Source organism: Falco punctatus (assembly GCF_963210335.1).
Source record: "Falco punctatus genome assembly, chromosome: 3".
Lineage (NCBI taxonomy): Eukaryota > Metazoa > Chordata > Aves > Falconiformes > Falconidae > Falco > Falco punctatus.
Window position 1 is genome coordinate 18,485,451 of NC_137582.1, and position 20,458 is coordinate 18,505,908.

The 20,458-nt window shown below is 46.5% G+C and overlaps 1 protein-coding gene across 1 annotated transcript; it reads left to right on the forward strand.

The window, feature by feature from the left end:
* Nucleotides 1–5,501: 5,501 nt before the first annotated feature.
* Nucleotides 5,502–13,452, forward strand: KLHL38 (kelch like family member 38). The gene is made up of 4 exons (XM_080378218.1): nt 5,502–5,614; nt 6,269–7,642; nt 9,063–9,168; nt 11,586–13,452. The coding sequence occupies exons 2-4, from the start codon at nt 6,293–6,295 to the stop codon at nt 11,870–11,872; spliced, it is 1,743 nt and encodes a 580-aa protein (XP_080234344.1). The 5' UTR covers nt 5,502–5,614; nt 6,269–6,292; the 3' UTR covers nt 11,873–13,452.
* Nucleotides 13,453–20,458: the final 7,006 nt, after the last annotated feature.

A 20,458-nucleotide genomic window follows, 5' to 3' on the forward strand; every position in this document is an offset into this window, starting at 1 on the left:
TGAAACCTCTAGAAACTCAGCACACTTGAAACCCAGCTATCTCCTTATTTAATGTGAAGCACATAACTTTGGCAGCTAAATTTATTTTTGCCTGAAGACTGTTTTAATTAACACTAGTAGGTCATTCTGACTAAAGAAGGAAGAGTACAATTGCTTTCATCTTAATCTCTCACTCTTTAATTAGAGATTGGCCTGAAACCAAGCCAGAAGCCCACACATCTTCACACCCACACATACTGGGCCAAAGCAATTATTGAATTACATGCTATATCTCTCTATCTGTGCACAATACATACAGTGATGGCAGAGACACTTGGGAAGTTGCTCTGTGTCTCCAGTGCTGTAAAACATGTCCCTATGCCTCTGTAACAAAAGTTTAGATCAGTGGTTCAAAATTCAAGTTCAGATTTCAAGACCAGTATCTACAGATGTGGTCTGCTACCTTGCCTAAAAAATCAGAACCAAAGACAGATTCAATCAAGTCTTAAACTAAGCCTTGGTTCAGAATTAAAGCATCATACCAATGTGAACAACAGCTGTGGTGATAGGGCACTCGGAGAAACCATGTTTGCTGAGCAGCTAAATAGAAAATGAGTAATGCAATAATTACAGAGGAATGAGAGAGAAGGACCACAAGGGTATCTGAACTTAAAGAATAGGAAGAAGACCAGATATTGGCAACTAGTAGCAGCAGAAGGAATTTAGAAGACTTCTGTGGGCAAGAGGCAGCATTCACAATTCACAACAAAGGAAATTTCTGTCAGAGATACAGAAAAGAATTTGCATCAGGAGAGTGGTTCAGGGCTGGAGCAGGTTGTCCAGAGAGGCTGTGAAATCTCCATCTTTCAAGATTTCAAAAATTCAACCGGACAAGTCCCTGAGCAACCTGATCTAACTCTGAGGTTAGCCCTACTGTGTGCAGGAGATTGCACAAAGTTTGCTCCCAGGGGGTCCCCAACCCAATCTTCCCATGACTCTAGAATTGGGTGGTTTCTGAGCAGGAGACCCCACCTGGCAGTGCTGTGTGGAATAGTCATTGTATTTCTGTTGCCTGGAGTAGCACAAAGGATTTCATCTTATTTGTCATGTATGATTGCCTATCGGTTCCCCATATTCACACTGGATTCTGTTTACTTTTCAGTGTCTTCTCTGCTAGTTGCTAGCTTGGGGAGTTTCATTGCCTTCAGCAGCCCTGAGATGTCAATAAGGGAGCTAAAGGACAATGTCAAAGGGCTGTTGTCCCAGTCCAGTGAAGCAAATAGTAAATCTACATTGGGCTCCAGCTGAGCATGGACAGCACTTGAGGAGGCTGCTTCAGTGGGAAGTGTCAGGATGAGTCAAAAACTGGGTGCTGGTTGTCGGAAAACATTTTCTTCACAGGTCTGGCTCAGACATCACATGTGGAGTTTGGTCTCCTGGTGGTGTTATCAGCTGGGTGAGAAACAGACATACATGTTGAGTAGAAAGGTCCCTGTCCATGCTATCTCTTGATAGTAATTTGCCTGTATAGACATATTTTTGCTCTTTCAATGCACATATCCATTATATATGTTTACATGCATGTGTAAATATGCAATACAGATATCTAATAATTCTCCCACGTACGAGTCTTCCTTTCTACTCTTGTATTTCTCTCCCCTCCCGTTTATGAGCAAAATGGTGTCATGGCCCAATGACCAACCCCCACACTGCCAGGGCATGCAGCATCCCAGGCAGTGTTGGCTGCTCTCCCAGCCTGGGCTGAAGGCTGTCACCCCAGCCAGCCACCACTTGGTGCTTGGAGCATCTTCCCATCCTCTCCAACACATGGCATCTGATCAATTGCACTCCCTGTAATTGTCTCTTTTTACAACGAGGAATGTTAATCCTGGGGTTTGTTCCCTTTCCGGGTTTTATGAAGACCATAATAAGGAATATTTGTTCTTGTCCTCCTGTCTCTTTAGACTGAAAATTTGGGGAAAGGGATGATCTCTCCCTTGATAACTGCGGGGGCTGGTAGTCACTGAGGCAGTGCACATCACACTGACTAAGCTCAGTGAAGTCTGTGCCTTGAACAGTCCTTTATCCTTATCCGTATTTGTTCATTTTCACCTGAATTGTAATAGGATCAATGTATGAGTTTTAGAAGTTGTCTGACGTCACCAATCTTCTCCGTGCACCTGTCTGCTGGCCGATTAGATTACAGCTTTTTTCCACTCTGTTGCTTAGTGCACGATAATAGTAATTTCATCATCCCATTACATTAAAACATAAGAAGAGTTGCTCTGGGTCAGATCAAAGGTTCAGACATCCTAATTCCAAAACTGAGCAATCCCAAACACTTAAGGAGAGAGAACAGAAGGAGCAGGGTGAGTTCTTTGGCAGACGTTTCCATTTTCTAGAAAGTGGCCATTGATGGAGTTCACACAGCAGCAGTTGCAGAGGGGCACGGTTTATAACAGCCCCCAGTGGCTCCCAGTCCCACTCAAGGGCAAGGGGGGACGTGCAGCATCACATCTCACAGTGCTGCTGGCCCGCATAACCTGCGAACAAGCCTACTTTCCCATTCGCACATGGTGTCCAGACCAGCCCATTATCCGTGCGACATCCCACTCCTGTGGTTAATGCAGTATCCTGTCCTCCCAAAAAAGACTGCCCAGGCCTGGTTCAGTCAATAGCATGCCAACCTAGGAAATGTGCCTCAACAACTCATTCAGAAACAGCTGTTCTCAGACAAGTTGCACTGTCCCACAGGAGAAACAGCTCTATCCTCTCACCAGGGGTCATGCTGCGGCAGTAGGGGCCATATAGGACATACTGTTCTAGGATATGCCATGAAAATTTATTTCTAGTTTATTTATAAAGGAAATCCTAGCTAAGCAGTGTTGATGTGCCCACTTGGTTGGAGATGTGTCTGAAACCATAATCTCTGGGAAAGAAAGAAGAGACAGTTGTAAAGCAGGCAGCAAGAGCTTCATTGCTTGGGAGCCTTGGCCCCAAATTGGCAGGGACCTGTGTGGGGACTCAGCAGGGAGCAGTAACCCCCCCGAGAGCAATAAGCTGTTTAAACAGCACACGCTGTACTCTGAGTTAGCAGGAGTTTGCATAACCGTGCAAAGCCCTCCAGCCTGGGATCTTCTAAATAAATGCCACATTTATCAGTATCTAAAGCAGAAGAACATCCCTCCTACCCTTCAACGACCCCATAAAACAGTGTCATTAGTGAAGTCAGATAGCATCATTTGTTTCTTTAAGGGTTAAAAAAATAATCCACAGCCACTGCCAGGAAGAGGCAGAACTAAACAGGCAGCAAAGAGTTAGAGCCAGAACAGAGATAGAAACCTAAATCAATCATCAAAATGGACCGCGACGAAAGCATATACATACCGAGCAACAAAGAAAGCGAGAGGGCGTTTTGTTTGGGTAGCTAATGTTCTCTGGACGAGGAGAGAGAAATTCTCCTTTGGGTTTTTAATGCCACTCTAAATATTTATAGCAAGATCATAGCCAGCTGGTGAGGCAGTGGCGGCGGGGAGCAGGGAGAGAAGGGCGCATGTTCCCCAGCACCTCAACATCATCCTGTGGGTTGCCTCTTTACTCAAGGAGAGGGAAAAGGCTCCCCATTGCCAAGTTCACCCTCAAAGGGGCTCATTTACAGGAATCAAATCCAGTGGCTCCTGCCCTTCCCCTCCCTCCCTTCACCTGGCCATTCACACACATGTGTGCACACACACACACAGATTGTGCCAGAAGGGAAGATGCCACAACCTCCAAAAAGCTCCTTACTCCAGCCCAACTCCACCCTGTCTCTAACATGGATCTGGGCCTTCCGGGTTTTGTTAGCCTCCAGGCATTTCACCACGTTGTTGCGCTGCATTGAAAAGTCTCTGGGAAAGGTCACGTATGGCATGACCCGTGATGCAAAGCTGCTGTTTTTAGAGAAACAGGCTGCACCCATCCCTGCAGTCTGCTGGGCTGCGGATGCGGGGGCAGGGACATATGGAGAACTGCAAACACCAGCGCAGCACAGGAGTTGACATAAGGGCACTGAGCTCCCAACGATTTTCACTCATCTGCCTCGCTGTGACTAGATGCAGGCATGACTCACCCATGAGCTTTGGCTTTGAAAATATGAGGAGTTTTGCTTTAACCTTGTGTTTCCCTGTGGTAGCAATGCTTAGAAATGACGTTTTGGATTCAGTCCCATCCCAGAACAAAGGGAGGAATTTCAGCACAGATGAAGGGCTCAATCCAGTTACCCAGTCCATGGGTCCGTGGGCAGCCCATGCAGTTTTTCTGGAAATACCCAGAAAGCTGGCACTGAGCTGGGACACATCACACTGGATCTGCTGAAGACGCCCGCTGGGGGACAGCTGGGGTTGTGGGGGATCCTCTGCTGGCATGAGGCACTCGACTGATCCCAGCCCTGGGGATGGATTTAGGCTCATCATCGCAGATACCTGCTTGGGTGTGTTAAATACGGACACCTACATATGATCGAGGCAGCTGAGCACCTGTGGAGACCTAGCAGTGCCTGGAGGACTGCTCACCTGCCCAAACATAGGTGGTACTTACTGGTGACCTGAATAACTCGGCAGATGTGCTTGTATTGACTAGACCTCACCGGCTGCAAAAGAAGCTCGGACACCTTGTTCATGGGCAGGCCTCTGTAGCTAGGAACCCCAGCGAGGTGTCCACCCTGAGGAGCTAAGTGCCATGCTGGGACTCTATAGTTTCCAGCTTGCTGCACTAGCTTCAGCAACCTGCTCTGGTCCCCCCACCCATAACGCTGAGCTTCTTTAAGTCACCTGCTTGAGAAGTTCTTTGCCAAGGGTTTCAGACAGTGAGGTCCTTACAGAAACGGCCACAACCTGATATTTTCCATATGAAATACCAAGCAGCATCATAAACTGCTCCAAGAATGAACTTCATTCTCTGATCAGCAGAGGTAGCTGGGGTCTCCCTGCCCAGCTTGGGGCAGCCCTGGACACAGGGGTCCTGGTGCACCAACATCTCCCACCAGACTGCAAGGAGCCGCTGCTCCCCAGATCTCTCCATAAGGTGGAGACACTGTCTCTCCCAGCGGGGTCCCTGGAAGCTCTTCTCTCTCCCTCTTTCTCCATGAAACTACAGTGACAGTGCATTACCTAGCACGAGGCATTGCAGACTGTTTACAGGCTTCTAGAGTTCCCAGGCACTTTAGGACAGGGTCCTGCCGCTGTTTCCAAATGGACAGCCAGGACTTTTTTAAGTGAACTTTCCTCTCCTTGTCTATTTATTATATGTAAACATTTGCCAGAAAAACACCACTCGGGCATGCTCAGTACCGGCCAGGTCATTGCAAAAGGCAGCGTCAGCGTCACATGTGATAACAGCGAGAAGCCCGTGTGTGCCTATTCTTAGCGCTGGAATGTATACAATGCCCCACCGCCTCGCCACTCCTGCGCGCAGCTCCTGAAAGCGGCAAAAGTGACTTCAGAATAAACACATCCAGAAATTGCCCTCTATGAATCACTTACCTACTGAAAGAAACGTCCTGTGGGTTTATAGGTTTTTATCCAGGCTCTAGCTATGGAAAATCTCAGCCGAGAATAAACGACAGAGAGTAAGTGCATGCAGTGAAGGACGACAGAAGGTAAACGTTTCTACCGTACCGTTTCACTGCAGGTTGAGCAGTTAGCCATGACAATAGATACTCATCATATTGTTCTTGCCTGGCACTTAATTTAGTCATTGTGTGTCTGATTAACATAAAAAAAATACACAGCTAAGCAGAGTTAATAAATAACCGTTTTAATGCAGATTCCCAGTCTCTAGGGTTTTGTTTGCCCTGCTGCAGAGTTCAGCTCTGCCAGATTTACATTCCTTGGGAGTGACTAACTCTAGGGGGAAGAGGCGCAAGCTACTAAACTGCTAATACTTTAAAATAGTGAATAAATGTCTAAGTGCATTTATTCATCGTGATTAAAATGAACAAACCATTTGCTTCAGCCATCCAGCTTTAATCCCAAATCAGTGAGATAACTTTAGTGCTTTTGCTTGTTGCCAGGGACACAGGCAGCACTGACCTCAGAGCTACAACCTATCTGATAACTTTATGGAAATTTTAAAGGGTCTTAGCGACCTTTTAGCTTCTTTATTGTTTTCCCACTGTGCTTAAACCGTGTTTCATTTTTATGTGTAACAGTGAATGCATATTTAGAGCAACATCAAAGTCCCAGTTTGTTCCCTTGGAGCTGGATATTTCAACAAAAGCTGCTAAGAACTTGTCTTTTTCTGTCAAGTCCAGAATTCATCTCTCTTCTGTTTTGCTATGGAGGAGGGATCAGCTGAGGAGTTTCTCTTCAAAGACCAGGACTTCTCCTCTGAACTGCTGAGGCAGCTGAATGCTCTGCGGCAGAGCGGGATGCTGACTGATGTTACCCTCTGCTGCGGGGGCTTTGAAATCCCCTGTCACCGAAACGTGCTGGCTTCCAGCAGTCCATACTTCAAGGCGATGTTCTGTAATGACTTCAGAGAGAGCCACCAGGCTAAAGTCATCCTGAAGGGCATCGACGCCAAGGTTTTGGATCTGATTATCCTTTACGTTTACACAGGGGAGATTCTTATATGCGCTGAGAATGTCCTGTGCCTGTTGGAGACGGCCTCCATGCTGCAGTACGCTAAGCTGTTCGAGGCCTGCTCTGCCTACCTCCAAGATAAGCTGGCTCCTGACAACTGTCTGAGCATGATCAGGCTGGCAAAAGTCTTGAACTGCCAAAGCCTGAATAAGAAAGCCAAGGCTATGGCTTTGAAATGCTTTCCTGAGGTGGCCTCTTCTGAGGACCTGAAAGACCTTTGTCTCTTGGAGCTCATCGATTACCTTGGGGACGATGAGCTCTGTGGGGAGGAGGAGCAGGTCTTTGAGGCACTGATGGTCTGGATCCGGCACGACCTCCAGGCAAGGCAAGGCTACATCCAAGAGTTGTTCAAGAAGGTCAGGCTTCAGTATGTCCATCCAACTTTCCTCTTCCACTTCATCGCCAATGACTCTCTCGTTCAATCCTCACCCACTTGCAGGAGCATCCTTGAGTCAGCCCGGAGACATATGTTTTCCTTGTACAGCACCAATGCACCTGACATCAAGCCCATGCTGCACGTTCCTCGCAGGTACTCCAACCAAGAGTTCCTCATCATCATTGGTGGCAGGAAGGACAGCCAGCAGACAACAAGGGATGTCCTGCTCTATGACAACAAGACAAACCAATGGCTAAGTCTGGCCAAACTTCCCATGCGCCTGTACAAAGCCTCCGCAGTCAGTTTACACAGCAATATTTATGTGCTCGGAGGAATGCCTGTTAGCAATAAGAAAAGCCCGGTCAGTGATAATATTTACATTTATTCCCTCAAACTCAATCAGTGGAGGTTGGTTGAGCGCATGTTAGTTCCACGTTACTCCCACAGAAGCTTGGCATATAAAAATTATATTTTGTCATTCGGTGGAATTGGTGAAAACCAGGAAATCCTGAATTCTGTGGAAAGATACGATAGCATCTACAACACCTGTGAGACCATGGCAAACATGCCCGTTGCTGTCCTTCACCCTGCTGTTGCTGCCAAAGATCAGAGGGTCTACCTCTTTGGGGGAGAAGACATTATGCAAAACCCTGTCCGGCTGATCCAGGTAATGGTCAGTCCTACTTGCTGAGGGCTGTTTCATCTAAGATATTCAGCAGTTCATCACACTCCTGAGGAAATCAAACTCCCCAAGAAAACTATTGTGAGTTGCAGCAAGAGGCAGGATGAGTTGACACATGGCTTCATGGAAGTCTTGTCTGCAAGGAATATTGCAGCTCTTTCATTTTGCCCGTTGAGTTTTTCAGGCATAAGCCCTGAGGTGCTTCGTCGAGTGTCAGTCACCCCTGCCGCTGGTGGGCACCGGGGCCAGGGCTGCTGCAGGTGATGCTATGGCAGGCAGCGGCCGACCCTCCTGCCTGGCTTCATGCCTGTAGCTGATCTCACCAAAACCAGTGCTTTCCACTCAGTGGCCCAGCTGGGGTCTCAGCCGTGCACCTGCTCGCTTGCAGCAAAAGCAGACTCACGATCATTAGAGCAATTAGATTCTCACTCATCAAAGGGCCAGGACTTAAACTGACAGTTATTTCGTGTAAACAGTTGTATTAAAAATATGCCTCCTGCCACATGTTGCTGGCTCCCTGCCTGTTTTCAGCAGTTAGGAGGAGGAAAAAATACGTAAATCCTTTCTTATCTGATGTGATGTTTTAGCAACGTCGTAGTGTTACTTTCCCCATGAGTATTTTTCACTGGTTTACGTGTTTTAACTAAGAAGGATCATTAAAGGATAAGATGACAGCCAGCACATGAGCAATGCTTCTTTACAGTGATAACGCTACTTGATTATCAGGGGGAAGGAAATGTATTTATCAGTTAGTGGGGAGATGTCCTGGAGATATTTGCTATATTAAGAAGTGGATGACATGACATAAAAGTTTGTGTCACCCATATACAGATGACTGATCATCATCTGGCAAGAGCTCCTTTTCTCACATAAATTGATGACTTAGATGCTACTCTAAGTCCCATTAACAAGTCCCTTTGCCAATCTGAGTGCATACCAGCCACCAGCACAAATATAGCAGCTGGGCAAACACGGGGGCTGCCAGCAGAGCTTGGTGAAGCTGAGGTTTGTTTGCCCAGAAAATTGATAAGTCTAAGGCAGAAATGCACAGAATAACTGGAAAATTAAATGAAACAGCTTGTACTTTGGTAGAGCATTATCCAGGAGTTACAGTGATTTAACTGCCATACGAAGATTTACAGCTGAGGAGCTTGCTTATGGCAGATACACTTTGCCTTAGTGCATGTGCAAGCATCTCCTGAGCAGACAAGCCTGGAGAACTAGAATGCTTTCCAAGGGGACATATTAGGGAAAAAAAATGGGTAAATTCTCAGGTTTCCAGCAGTTGAAGCCAGAGAATAATATTCATTAGGACAAAGTAAAACCCACCAGTTCTTCTGTAATTATAATTGCCAGTTAAAATGCAACATAAACAGCTGCGTCTGTATCTTTATTTATTTGTCAGGTTTACCATGTCTCCAGGAATACATGGTTTCGGATGGAGACCAGAGTGGTGAAGAACGTCTGTGCACCAGCTGTTGTTATTGAAGACCAGATTATCATCGTAGGTGGTAAGGGCTCTGTTTCCCCCTCCCTTCTGCCTCCCCCTGCCCAGCTCCTGTGGGATTTCGCAGCTTTCCTGCTTGGGGTGCTCCCTCAATAAGCACATGGAGCTTGGGAAAAAAAAGGAAGAGTGTGTCCAGCCTCCATACATGGGGTCTCATGGCCATGGAAGTGGGAACAAGTTCTCTATGAGGCACCTTCTTACTCCAAGTAGCAGGACCTGGGTGGGGGAAGACTGGGGAAAAGCCAATGCAAGTCACTGCTCTGCAGAAGGGAGGAAGCCAAGGGCATGGGGAACCTGCTCCCTCCTGCTGACTCAACAGTCTGGCCCTCCCTGTCTATTCTTCTTGGAAAAGTGGAGAGCGTGGTTACCACAAGGCCATGGATGGCTTGTTGGGATGGTTGGGGACAGGGGCTATGAGGGGTCAATCAGTCCTGTAGCTGCCTCCTTAGGGTCATTGTGAAATGTCCTGAAAGGGGGTGAAACACTTGAAAAGAGGAAACTTCTCAGTGTCTTCTTCAACCTGAGGATCAGCCTCTGCCCATGGCACTTTGATGGATCACATGTTGATGATAGTTTGGCACTACCGTCCTTAATGCAGCTCCCCTGACCACAGACTGGCATGAGGAAGCACGTGTTATATTATTTAAGGGAAAATGAGACCTAGGGAAGCTTTCGCAGAGCAGAGGACTGAACTCAAATCACACAGGATTCAAACATGATGTCATCTCTCAGAGGGAGGCCACTGCCACCCGTTGCAGTGAGAATAGGGGGAGGGCTGAGTCAAAAAGTCCAAGACTATCAGGGTCCCGTGTGGCAGATTACCCTGACCCCAGACCACAGTGCCCAGAATACAGTATTTTCAACCTCTTATCTTCAGATGGTTTGATCTGAAGGGCCTGCATTGACCCAAGTCTGATGATGATGAGCTTAAGTTCTCAATTTGTTTTTTATTTATCTAACAAAATCCAGAGAAATTCATGTTAACTTTAAAAACCTTTGACTTTGCATGAAAGTAGAGAGATTCACCACAGTCAGGTTTTACTTCCATGCTAACTTTCACCTTCCATGCCAAAACATTGGCCAAACACTCTTAGTTTATCAACAACAGTAAAACACACAAAAAATAATATTTTCTCTTAAAAACAGCTTTTGTCACATTTCAGGTCCTCTTTGCGTGACTGGCCATATTGTAACAAAGGGGAATGGGTTGGCCTAAGCGAGGCAGGCCTTGATTATTGTTAGGAAAAGTGGCTTCAAAGCCTGAAAAACACAGCCCAAAGCAGTTTGTTTGCCATGGGCACTCTTGATTATCTACAGGGATACATGAGCAAGGTACTGCTGCGTACCAGGCTTCCACACCTCCATCGCTCCAGGGCAATGGCTCTGGTACTAGCCACCCTTTAGTGGACAAGCTGTCCATTGGGCCACTGACGTGATGGCCAGCACAGACACAGCGCTGAGTGCTTTGGGAGTGGAGCAAGCAGCAGTGGCACTGTGCTGTTGAGTACCCATCTCAATGCAGTAGACAACTATGACTCCAACCCAACCAGGCATTGTTGCTCCTTCCCCATGTGCCATTGGTTTCTGTATTTCCAAGTGAAGCTCTGTTGGAAGAAGGGTTTGCCGGAGTCAAGAAGACGCTCAATACGAGTTATGCATCTTGCTCAACTTTATTAGTTTCTAACACTACTTATATAGAACCGATACACATGCATATTCGTAAAGCAGAAATATAACTGGTTAGTAGTCTCTAAACGTGCGCGGTTCTCACACCCCTAATTATCATGACTAAAATAAGCATTCTATCCATGTAGCTAATTGTGTTGCTGTGCTTCAGCCTTGTAGTTTGTTACTCCCTATATTCCCATACCGGTCCCTATCTTTCTTGGCCCTGCACCTGCTTTCCCAGCAGCTGTAGCTTGTTACAGCCACGGCCTGTTGGCACAACATAATGACTTGGTCTCAGGATTCAAGAATAGCTCAAGGCTACCTTTCTTGTTAACTTCAGTACAGTTCTGATTACAGGCCTATTCTAATACCAGGCCTGGATTGTGCAGATCTTCAGAGATTCTAAGGCCATGCTTCTGCAGCCATTCTTCTGCAAAGCTGTAGAAGTCTGTTGGGTGAAAAGAAATACTTTGGGCTGTTTGAAGGCACGTGTAGAAAACTGCAAGGTTCAACTGTGTTTAACAAGTTTCTGAGGGGTTTTATGGTGGTCATCAAACCCTGGCTGCCAAGGTGCTATTGAGACAGGGTGAGGCCAAACAGGAAGAGAAGATAGACAGGCGTTCTTGCAACACATCATTACTTCCCAGCTTAGGTAACTTAATTCTGCCAAATTATGTGCCAGTATAACATGTTTTATTGAAGACTAGCAGAAAATATATTACCTGTCTCATCTACCTTTGGCTTTGCATTTAGGGTACACCCGGAGAATAATTGCATATGATACAAAAGGCAACAAGTTTGTTAAATGTGCAGACATGAAGGACAGACGAATGCATCACGGGGCCACTGTCATCAAGAACAAGCTGTATGTCACAGGAGGACGATGTCTCACCACAGACAATGCCATCAAGGACTTGGATTCCTTGGACTGCTATGATCCAGAGACTGACACATGGACACCAAAAGGAAAACTGCCACACAAACTCTTTGACCATGGATGCCTTACACTCCAGTGCGTCCCCTGTTCTAAACTTCTCTAAACCATCTTTGGTACTCCCCAGGACATTTAGTGCTTTCCTTCTCAGAAAGGACCCACCTTGCTCTGCAGAGAGGACGTGGGGAATCCTCACGGGGTCCCACAAACTCCTGACCTTGAAGGCACCAGCTGCGTTAGTCATTCCCCAAACGCTCTGCCACAAAGGTCATGAGCTTTGTGCTCATGCTGTATTTACCTGACCAGTATTGCACATGGTGCTGCTAAGTCCAGCCTGGGGGCCTTACACAGAGGCTCAGCAGAAAACCAAAAAAAGATGCTGGGTAAGAACCTGCTGCAGGATTTAGCCTTGCACAGGCTTTAAATGAAAGGTGAATAGGAATGCTGGTTTCTCCAGGGAGAGTAAGGTCTGGGTAACCTGCATTTGTTAGCATGCAAACTCAGCTGCATGCCACAGCCCTTTGCTGCTCGGTGGTGACCAAGCCTCCGTTTCAAGGGATGGGGATGTTTAGAATAGGAAGCCCCAAGCTCTAGTCTTGTAGCCAGCCCAGCAGCAGCTGCCTGCGTTAGCTATGGTAGTCATTTCATAAGAAATAAAATGTAAATGTTCCTAGCATCAAATTAGAAATTAGCAAAAGGCTAACGCTGTGATCTAAACTCTCACATTGCAACAAGATGCAGATGTGACTTTTCTGAGCTGCCACTCCTTCATAGTGCATGGAAGATTTTTTTTCCATCTGCCTGCTCTCCAAAGAAGCTGGAGAAGGTGGGATGGAAATGAAGATTGCATCTTCTTTTTCAAGGGGTCTTATTTTGCAGGGAGCTTGCTTCTCCTTTTGCATCAGGGATAGCTGTGGGGTTAGTTAGGAAGCCCGTTGGCTGATGGAATTCCTGTAATCTGGAATGGCAGAGAGGACGCATGAAGGAAAAGGGATGTAAAGGAGAAGAGCTATTTGGGAGGAACAATTTTTTTTTTCTCTTTTCTCCAAACTACTGGAAAACAACGATGAGAAAAAGCCAGTGACAGGAAACCAGCTTTCCAAGAAGAGCAAGTCTAAGTCTGCCACTTGGCAAAGCAGTTCTGGCTCCACCAATATTTTTGTGGGGTTCTGCCACTAAGTGCATATTTTTAAAGGGAGGGGATTAATCATCAAATACCGAACAGGCTGTAAACTGCTGTCAGGTCACCAGGCTTGGTAAGATTGCTGAGATAGCAGGGAGCTTTGAAGATAGCACTGATGATCACCGTCCAGAGAAAGGACAACAGAGACAACACCCCTTTTTCTTCATATTTGAAAGAAAGTGTGGCTTTTCCAAGGGTTCAGGGTGTCAAGAGGAAACGACACCCAACCTTCCTCTTCACAGAAGGCTGCACAGCCGTGTGGTCACCATCACGTTGCAGGACACCACTCCAACAGCTAAGATCCCCTCCCATAAATCTGTATCTGGGAGCAGAAGGGTGACAGAAATAGTTAACGAAGTGGGGGGCTGGAAGGAAGCATTGCATATCAACTGCTGTTTTAACAATATGAAACAAAATGGTTGTTATTGTTTGTATAAGCTTTGTGTTCAGGAGTCCCCATTGTTCTCTCGGCATTGTTGATAAAGGGAATTGGTTTTGTACCAGCGGTTTTGTGCCAGGGTTTCCTTCTAAGGATCTGAGTAAACCTGCAAAAAATGAGTGGGAAACCAAACTCACCCCCCGGCTCGGAAGTCTTTGGCTAAGTTTCTCCTCTGTCTTTCAGTCTATATCATCACCTCCTCCCTGTGCAAAGCAGGGCTAAATCGCGGGCACATGCCAAATTGGACCGGAGCAGTGATTTCATTCTGCTTCCTCACAGACCAGCTCCAGCTCTCTGGAGAAAGAAGCCTTGTCATGGCCAATTATGGAAAGTCTGCCCCGGGGAGATGTTTATTCCTAACCCTACAGTGCCGCCTTGCCAAACTCCTTCCTGTTGTGACCCCACTCAGCTCCAAAACTCCAGGAGACGCCTGTTGCTGCCATGCATTTTAGCTGACACGGATTCCTGCCAGGCTCGTGACTACACCCAGAACCAAGGGGAAAAAGCTGACTTGGGGCCATAACCCCATGTTTGCAAACCATTGCCACAGTCATTGGTTTGTGCTTGGAAGCAAACAGATTTTTTTCGTTCCTGTATCGTATAACTAGTGATTTTCTCAGCATTCATGCAGGGGCCAAATAGTACCTTGCACAGCTGTAGCTGGGCAGGAAACGGGGAGTGCAAAGAAAAGGCACAGTTGCAATAGCATTGAGCACAGCATCCTTCCCCCGGCCCTCGGGGAGCCCTCACATCTCCCCCAAGTCCTTGGAGCTGCCAAGGGCTATGGCCAGCCCTGCTCTGGCTGCAACCCTGTGGTACTTCCCCGACTCTTCACCTCATGCCCGTAAATCAAGGAATTTGGTTCTGCTGGGTAGTTAATATAAAGCCTGTTTTCTGATAGACTTCTGTCTTGTGGTCAGTTTGGATGCAAACTGATCAAAGTTTTTGGGGCCCTTTGCAAAAAGGGTTGAAACCAGGGAACAGCATTGAGCTTTACCAAGGCAGACAAGGGCCAGCAGAGTCACTTGGTCACAGGGAGGCAGCAGCTTCAGGGCCCAGGATATGCAACCCCAGGGCAGATGCTATGGGGAGAAAGGATGCTGCCTTTCTAATCAGGTGCTGGCCACCACCTGGCCCACCTAGAGCAATACTTAGTACTATCCCAAGTGCTTTGCAACTGTCGTACCTAGTGTTGCTATGGGTGAAAGCACATCTAGCAAAGGTTGACCAAGGTACCTCTTTCTCCCGCATCAGGAGGGGACTTTCCTGAGCAGGATTTGCAAGGTCACCACTACCTGGATCACTTTCTGCATCACCATATGTTTTTTCAGAGGTATCATCATCCTAATTTCAAGCATTTCAGCATTCACTTAGATGGGAATTCCCCACGGGAGAGCATCAAGGTACTTCCTAAATATCATGACAGCCCTGTGAAGAGATGGGAATTTGTTTCTCTTTATTTAATAACCATGGAAACCAAGGAAAAGATTTTAAGAAAGGGCCAGTGATTTGGGGGTCAACTAGTAGAAGGGCTGAGCACCTGCTGCTTTTTTTCAAATTGGGGAATGCTGTGAAAGCTCATCACCTCCAAGGTCGCTTTCTTAGGTGTCCCAAGACAGTCACTAGATCATGGAAACCATAGCTGAAAGCAGCCTGCCCCATGAAATAGTGAGTTACCCAGGCCCTCATGGCAGGGACTTGTCCACCACATTGAAAATCTCCTGTGAGACACACTCTGCTCCATCCCTCAGTAACATACTTAAGTGCATTATTAACCTCACAGCTTTTCATACAATCTATCCTAAATCTTTGCTGTACCTTCTGCCATTTCCACAGAGATAAAGGGCAATCGATTACCCTTTTTGATACCGTACATTTTTTTACATCTCTCAAGTTTATTAGGATGTTTCTAATTCTGTAGACTAAACAAACCCAGCCCTTTCTTTCTTTCCTCATAAGTCATGTTTTCTAGACCTCTGATCATTTTTGTTGCTATCCTCTGGAAAATTTCCAGTATGTCTGTGTTGTTGTTTTTTAAGAGCAGGGCTGTGGCTCAGCCTCATGGTGCTGAGGAAGGCAATAAACCCCTTCTGCGTCTTACCTACAGCGCTCCTGGTCTCACAGCCTAGAAGGACTTTTTTGCTTTTTGCAGCAGCAGCAGATTAGTGACTCTGTTTCAGCTGTGCTCAGGATTAAGGAATGCTTGCAAGTTTGGGCAAGGTCACATGGAAAGACTGCTGGAGATCCAGGATCTCCCAGGGTTATGCCGTAACTCCATCTTTGCTTTGGCTCACCAGGATTCTGAGCCAGATCCCGTTGAAAACAATAAGTCTCTCCATGGGCTTCAGCAAGGGGTTTTGGACCGGGCCCTAATTACTGTGTTCTCAGCTGGGTTCATCACTAATTCTATTAATTTTAACAGCAAATATCTAATGTTTGACTCATTTTTTATACTGGGGGAAAAGTTTCAGAGGAAAAAAAAAGTAAGGGAGGAGATTGCATTTTCTTTCTAACTTTCTTCCACTTCCCTTGCTGCAAACTCAGAGCTGAATCTGCACAGGCAGCCTGTGGTAGCAGGCAGCTTTGCTTTGATCTTAGCAAAGAGCTTCGCAGGTTAAGCCTGTGTTTTTTCACTCTAATCATTTTATCAAACAACACAATCCTTTGCAAGGGCAGCCTTTTTCTTGCATGGTAATATGTTTATAATTATAATGCATTTCCTGCTTCTTTCTGATTAAACACACCTGACAAAGTAGGAAAGATGTCGATGCATAAATAAACGGGCACTCTGAGTTCATTGCTTCATCAGTCCTTTTTTCTAAACGCCAAGGAGTTCACTGCGAGGTGAATCCTCTGGTTGAGAAGGAAACAATTGGGGAGAGCACATATGAATAGCGTACAGGGTAATTTATCCCTGGCATTGTTCCTTAGCCTGACCTGAGAGCCATTAATAATTGACAGTGGCAAAAACAATCCCTTTTATCCCTTTTTAAAAATATAAACATCTATACTTTTTTTCCAGCTGCTTGAAAGCTCCCACACAGAATTTAGAGAGTAATACTCTCCATGGTACAAATTAGCATGAATTCCTTGGTGCAAGCTTGCACCAGCAAAGGAGCTGAGGCCTGCTAATTAGGAGACTGCTAATAATGTTTGCAGTGGCTATTTCTGATGACTTTGCCCCGGGTCCAAAGAAAGCACAATGCATGTGGAGAAACTGGTGTCTCAGGCTGCCCTTGCCACAGTAGTCAACAGGGCTCCTCAAGGTTTGTGCTGGAGCGCTGAGGGATTGATCTGGCCTCTTCTGTTTAGTGATGTTTCCAAAATAGTAGCAGAGTAACGAGGAGCCCAACTGCTCTGTCACTCGGCAAGTCACCCCCCCGGCTCCAGCTGCTGCTTGTCACTTCTCTCCCTGGGGCTCTTTGTTTGCCTGCACTCCTTTCATGTTGCAAGAACCCTTTCTGAGAAAAGCAAGGAGCAGCATGTCTCGAGCAGCCCCGGGACATTAGGTGGACATCTTGCGGTTGCTTTAAACATGTGACATCCCCACAGCTGTTGGAGACTCTTGGCTTTAAGATGGGGGTGAGCTATGAGGTAAAATACTGCTGGAGGTGGGAAAAGATGGCAGAATTTGGTCCACTTCTTCATCTGGTCAGGAAGATGTCTATAGACCATCCTCCTGTGTCTAATTCTTCCATATCTAGTCCTCTGAAGTTGGTTACTCTATCAGACTTGTCTCCTGATGAATAAGTCATGTCCCAGCACCCTTCCCTAAAGCAGGCATGCTGGAACAATGACAAAGGCATGTCCCCTTCCTCAGGTCCCCCCATGCTACAGCTGTAATGACATCTCCTGAGTTTTTCCCATTTTTTCCCTGGTCTTAGCATGTCGCTGAGACATGCTTCCCATTCTTAGACACCTTCTCAAGCCAAACAACTTGGCAGATGTGCTCTGCACGTGCCCTGCACCCATGTTTGGAGGTGGCAATGACTACCCAGAGCACTGGGAAGTGACACCAAGGACTCTCAAGTCCAGATTTTCAAGCTGATGGGATGCTTCTGGTCTGGCAAATCAGCCAAAACCAATCTGAACCTTATAGTAGAGCCCTGGCATCTCTCTGTGAGGGGTGAGGGACTGCTAGGGAATGTGTCCAGCCCCAAGAAGCAGACAGCAATCTGCGTGGAGGGTGCTGCAACATGAAACTTGGCTACAAAGTTTCAGTGCTGGGAAAGTACAGTGTTTTATCCGGATCAGCAACAAGCCCTGGAATTAATAGGGTTGATTAAACCGTTTTGATGTGTATGGTATGTGGAGATAAGGGCCCAATTCCCAAGGGCTTCCAGTGAAAATTAGATATTAACCGTAACAGTACGTGACATCCTCTGACAGGGGTGAGGAAGGCTGCTGGAAGACAAGAGACAAGTACAAACCAAGGGGGCAAGAGAGGCAGCTCTTGGGAGAGCAAAGTTACCATGAGCTTGCTGGATCTATTTTGATGCTGAAATGACGTGGACCCTGGCACCAAACAGATTGAAAGCAAGGGAATTATGCCTGCTTTATGTTGTTATGACACATATATTTCCCTGAAAATGACATTAAAGAGTACCAGAGGCTCAAACACTATTCTGTTTATCTGTTCCCCGGGTAGGGTTCTTAGTCTTAGAGACAGCCTGAGCACTGCAGAATATGCTGCCTGTCAAAAAACCAGCCTCTGGCATGAGGACCGCTAGCAAGCATGACATGGGAAGCCAGCCCAGGGCATCAGGGCATGCATGGCTATTGTCCATTACCACCTGGCAGGATGGCATCCCTTGGAGACACATGAAGGGATCAGCCACCAAAAGAGAGCTCCCTGCCATACACTGAGGTCCGGAGACAGGAAGCCAGTGGCAGGGGACAATTCTTCCCCAAGGTATTGACACAGGGTTCACCCTGTGCAAAGGCTCCTCAACACCCAGGCTGTGTCAATGGTGCCTCCAAACGCTTCAGGCCACTTGCCAGCCCTGGGACTCCCTTGCAGTGGAGCTTGCACCTGAATTAACCATTAATGGGATCCCAAATTCCCCCTACCCATGGCATAAACTAGCCAATGCTTGTGCAAGCAGCGCACACATAGCCATGCCATCCTAAGAAGACTCCCAGCAGCTTAACTGGGTGCCAGCTCAAGCCTTGACCGAGGAGGAAAGCAGAGAGGTCCTATGGACCTTCTTCAAGATGCTGTGGTATTTAATGGATAATTCAGACTTTTTTAAAAGAAGGCAGCCTTTGGGCTTGGGAGCTGCTTGCTGAAGCCCTGAAGGCTTCTAGCTGAGAGACCCTGTTTAGAGCCTACAAGAGTTGTCTTTCTGCTCATTATAACTTGGAACAAATGTCAGTAAATAGAATCTGTTTCTTCTGCAGGCACAGGGGGCTCTGGAAATTTTCTCAAGAGAAAAACAGCAACATGCAGTGAAAGAAGTGGTGCCTGCAGACTGAAATACAAATGGCAGAGAAGCCAAAAGCACATTCACCCTTCCAAGCTTGAGCTTATGTTTTTAATGGCATGAAATGTGACATGCACAGTCAATCACAGATTTCAAGCCGAGAGTCTGTTATTTGTGATGGCAGTGTAAAATACACGGGCCCTTACTCTAAAGAGCTTATGAGAGATTCAGAGCAGAGGACACAGATGACCCTCAGAGCACCATCAGCTGGAGTTTCAGAGCATCCAACTTGTTCATTAGGCAAGAGCAACACTTTATGCCGCAACCTGGGTAACTGAAGCACACCTTAAAAAAACAAAATCATCTCTTCCCTGTGGCTCCCCTGGCCCACCACCCATCCTACAGATCCACACACAAATGTCATCAAACAAGTGCTGAGGACCAGGGCTTCCTGGAAACTCAGGCAACATGTGGCAGATGGATACCAGCCTCTTCTGTCCCCAGATGCCTCATAGCTGGAAGGGCATCATTACCCTAAAACATATCTAGAAGAAGAGTTTTTTCCCCTGATTTTCAACATCTAGATTTTCCCCTTCCCTAGGAAAGGTAGCAGAAGGTTTGGGACAACTCTAGGAATGGGCACACAACTGGGAAAGTAGATCTCTTCTGCTCTTAAAAACAAATGATTTATAGCATGAGGAGAGAACACCAAGACAGGTCAGGGCACCCTGATTTCCAGGAACAAACTATAAAAGTCATTTAGATTGACTGAAAATACTTTGGCATTTCCTTTTCATATTTCCAAAGCAATTTCAAAGATAAGGTGAGAGGTAGGGCAGACCAACATTCCTAGGACTACCACCAGGGAAGAGAAATGCAGTTGGGGAAATGATTACATGGATCAGTAGGGTTCTGCCTTTGTCACATTTGCTTGATTCTAAAATACTTTCTCCTCGGCTGATCTGTGGTTGGACTAATGCAAATATATGGATTTTCACATAAATACAACATAGCACTTTGTGGCTGCAGGATGTTGGTGAGCTCAGCTTGACCAGGAGAAAAGCCCTGCCCAGGTTTCAGTAGAAATCTGCAGACACACTGCTAGCAGAGTCGTGGTACTGCCAGGCTCAGTGGGATATGGCACTTGCAAACAGCATGAGTCATTTGCCCTGGAGCTGTAGGAGCAGAGAACATCTGAAGATCTAGATCAGATTGGTGAATCAGCAGCATCTGACACAGTTTAAGAGGTTAAGCCTATTTATAGACAAATTAGGGTAATTTTCATAGCTGAAGGGATTGGATTTTTTTAATAAATTCATAATAAACTCTAGGGAGGACAATACTGAGATCTGGACTCAGTTAACTCCTTGGAGATGAAATGAAGTTTGTCCAAGACAGGGATGGAGTCAAAGGAGCCAGAAACTCAAGACTGCATTATCCTCACTGCTTTGCTTTTTATCCACTAGCAGGATTAAGTTACGCTTTCAGGACAGTACAAAGCATCCCTGTGGAGCCAGACCTTGATCTCCCTGCCTGGCGCATGGTTGGGACTCCCCTGGCATCTGTGTGAGCACATTTGATGGGGGAAACTGGGAGGGACAAATCAGAGATGCACCCACGGGGAAACAAGCCCCTTCTTTTACAGGG

What these genes read in the sequence shown, in the direction of transcription:
- KLHL38 (XM_080378218.1), top strand. Translation starts at nt 6,293, where the DNA reads ATGGAGGAGGGATCAGCTGAGGAGTTTCTCTTCAAAGACCAGGACTTC. An exon ending in ACCCTGTCCGGCTGATCCAG is followed by an intron (nt 7,643 to 9,062) that starts GTAATGGTCAGT and finishes TTTATTTGTCAG; the next exon opens with GTTTACCATGTCTCCAGGAA. An exon ending in CCAGATTATCATCGTAGGTG is followed by an intron (nt 9,169 to 11,585) that starts GTAAGGGCTCTG and finishes CTTTGCATTTAG; the next exon opens with GGTACACCCGGAGAATAATT.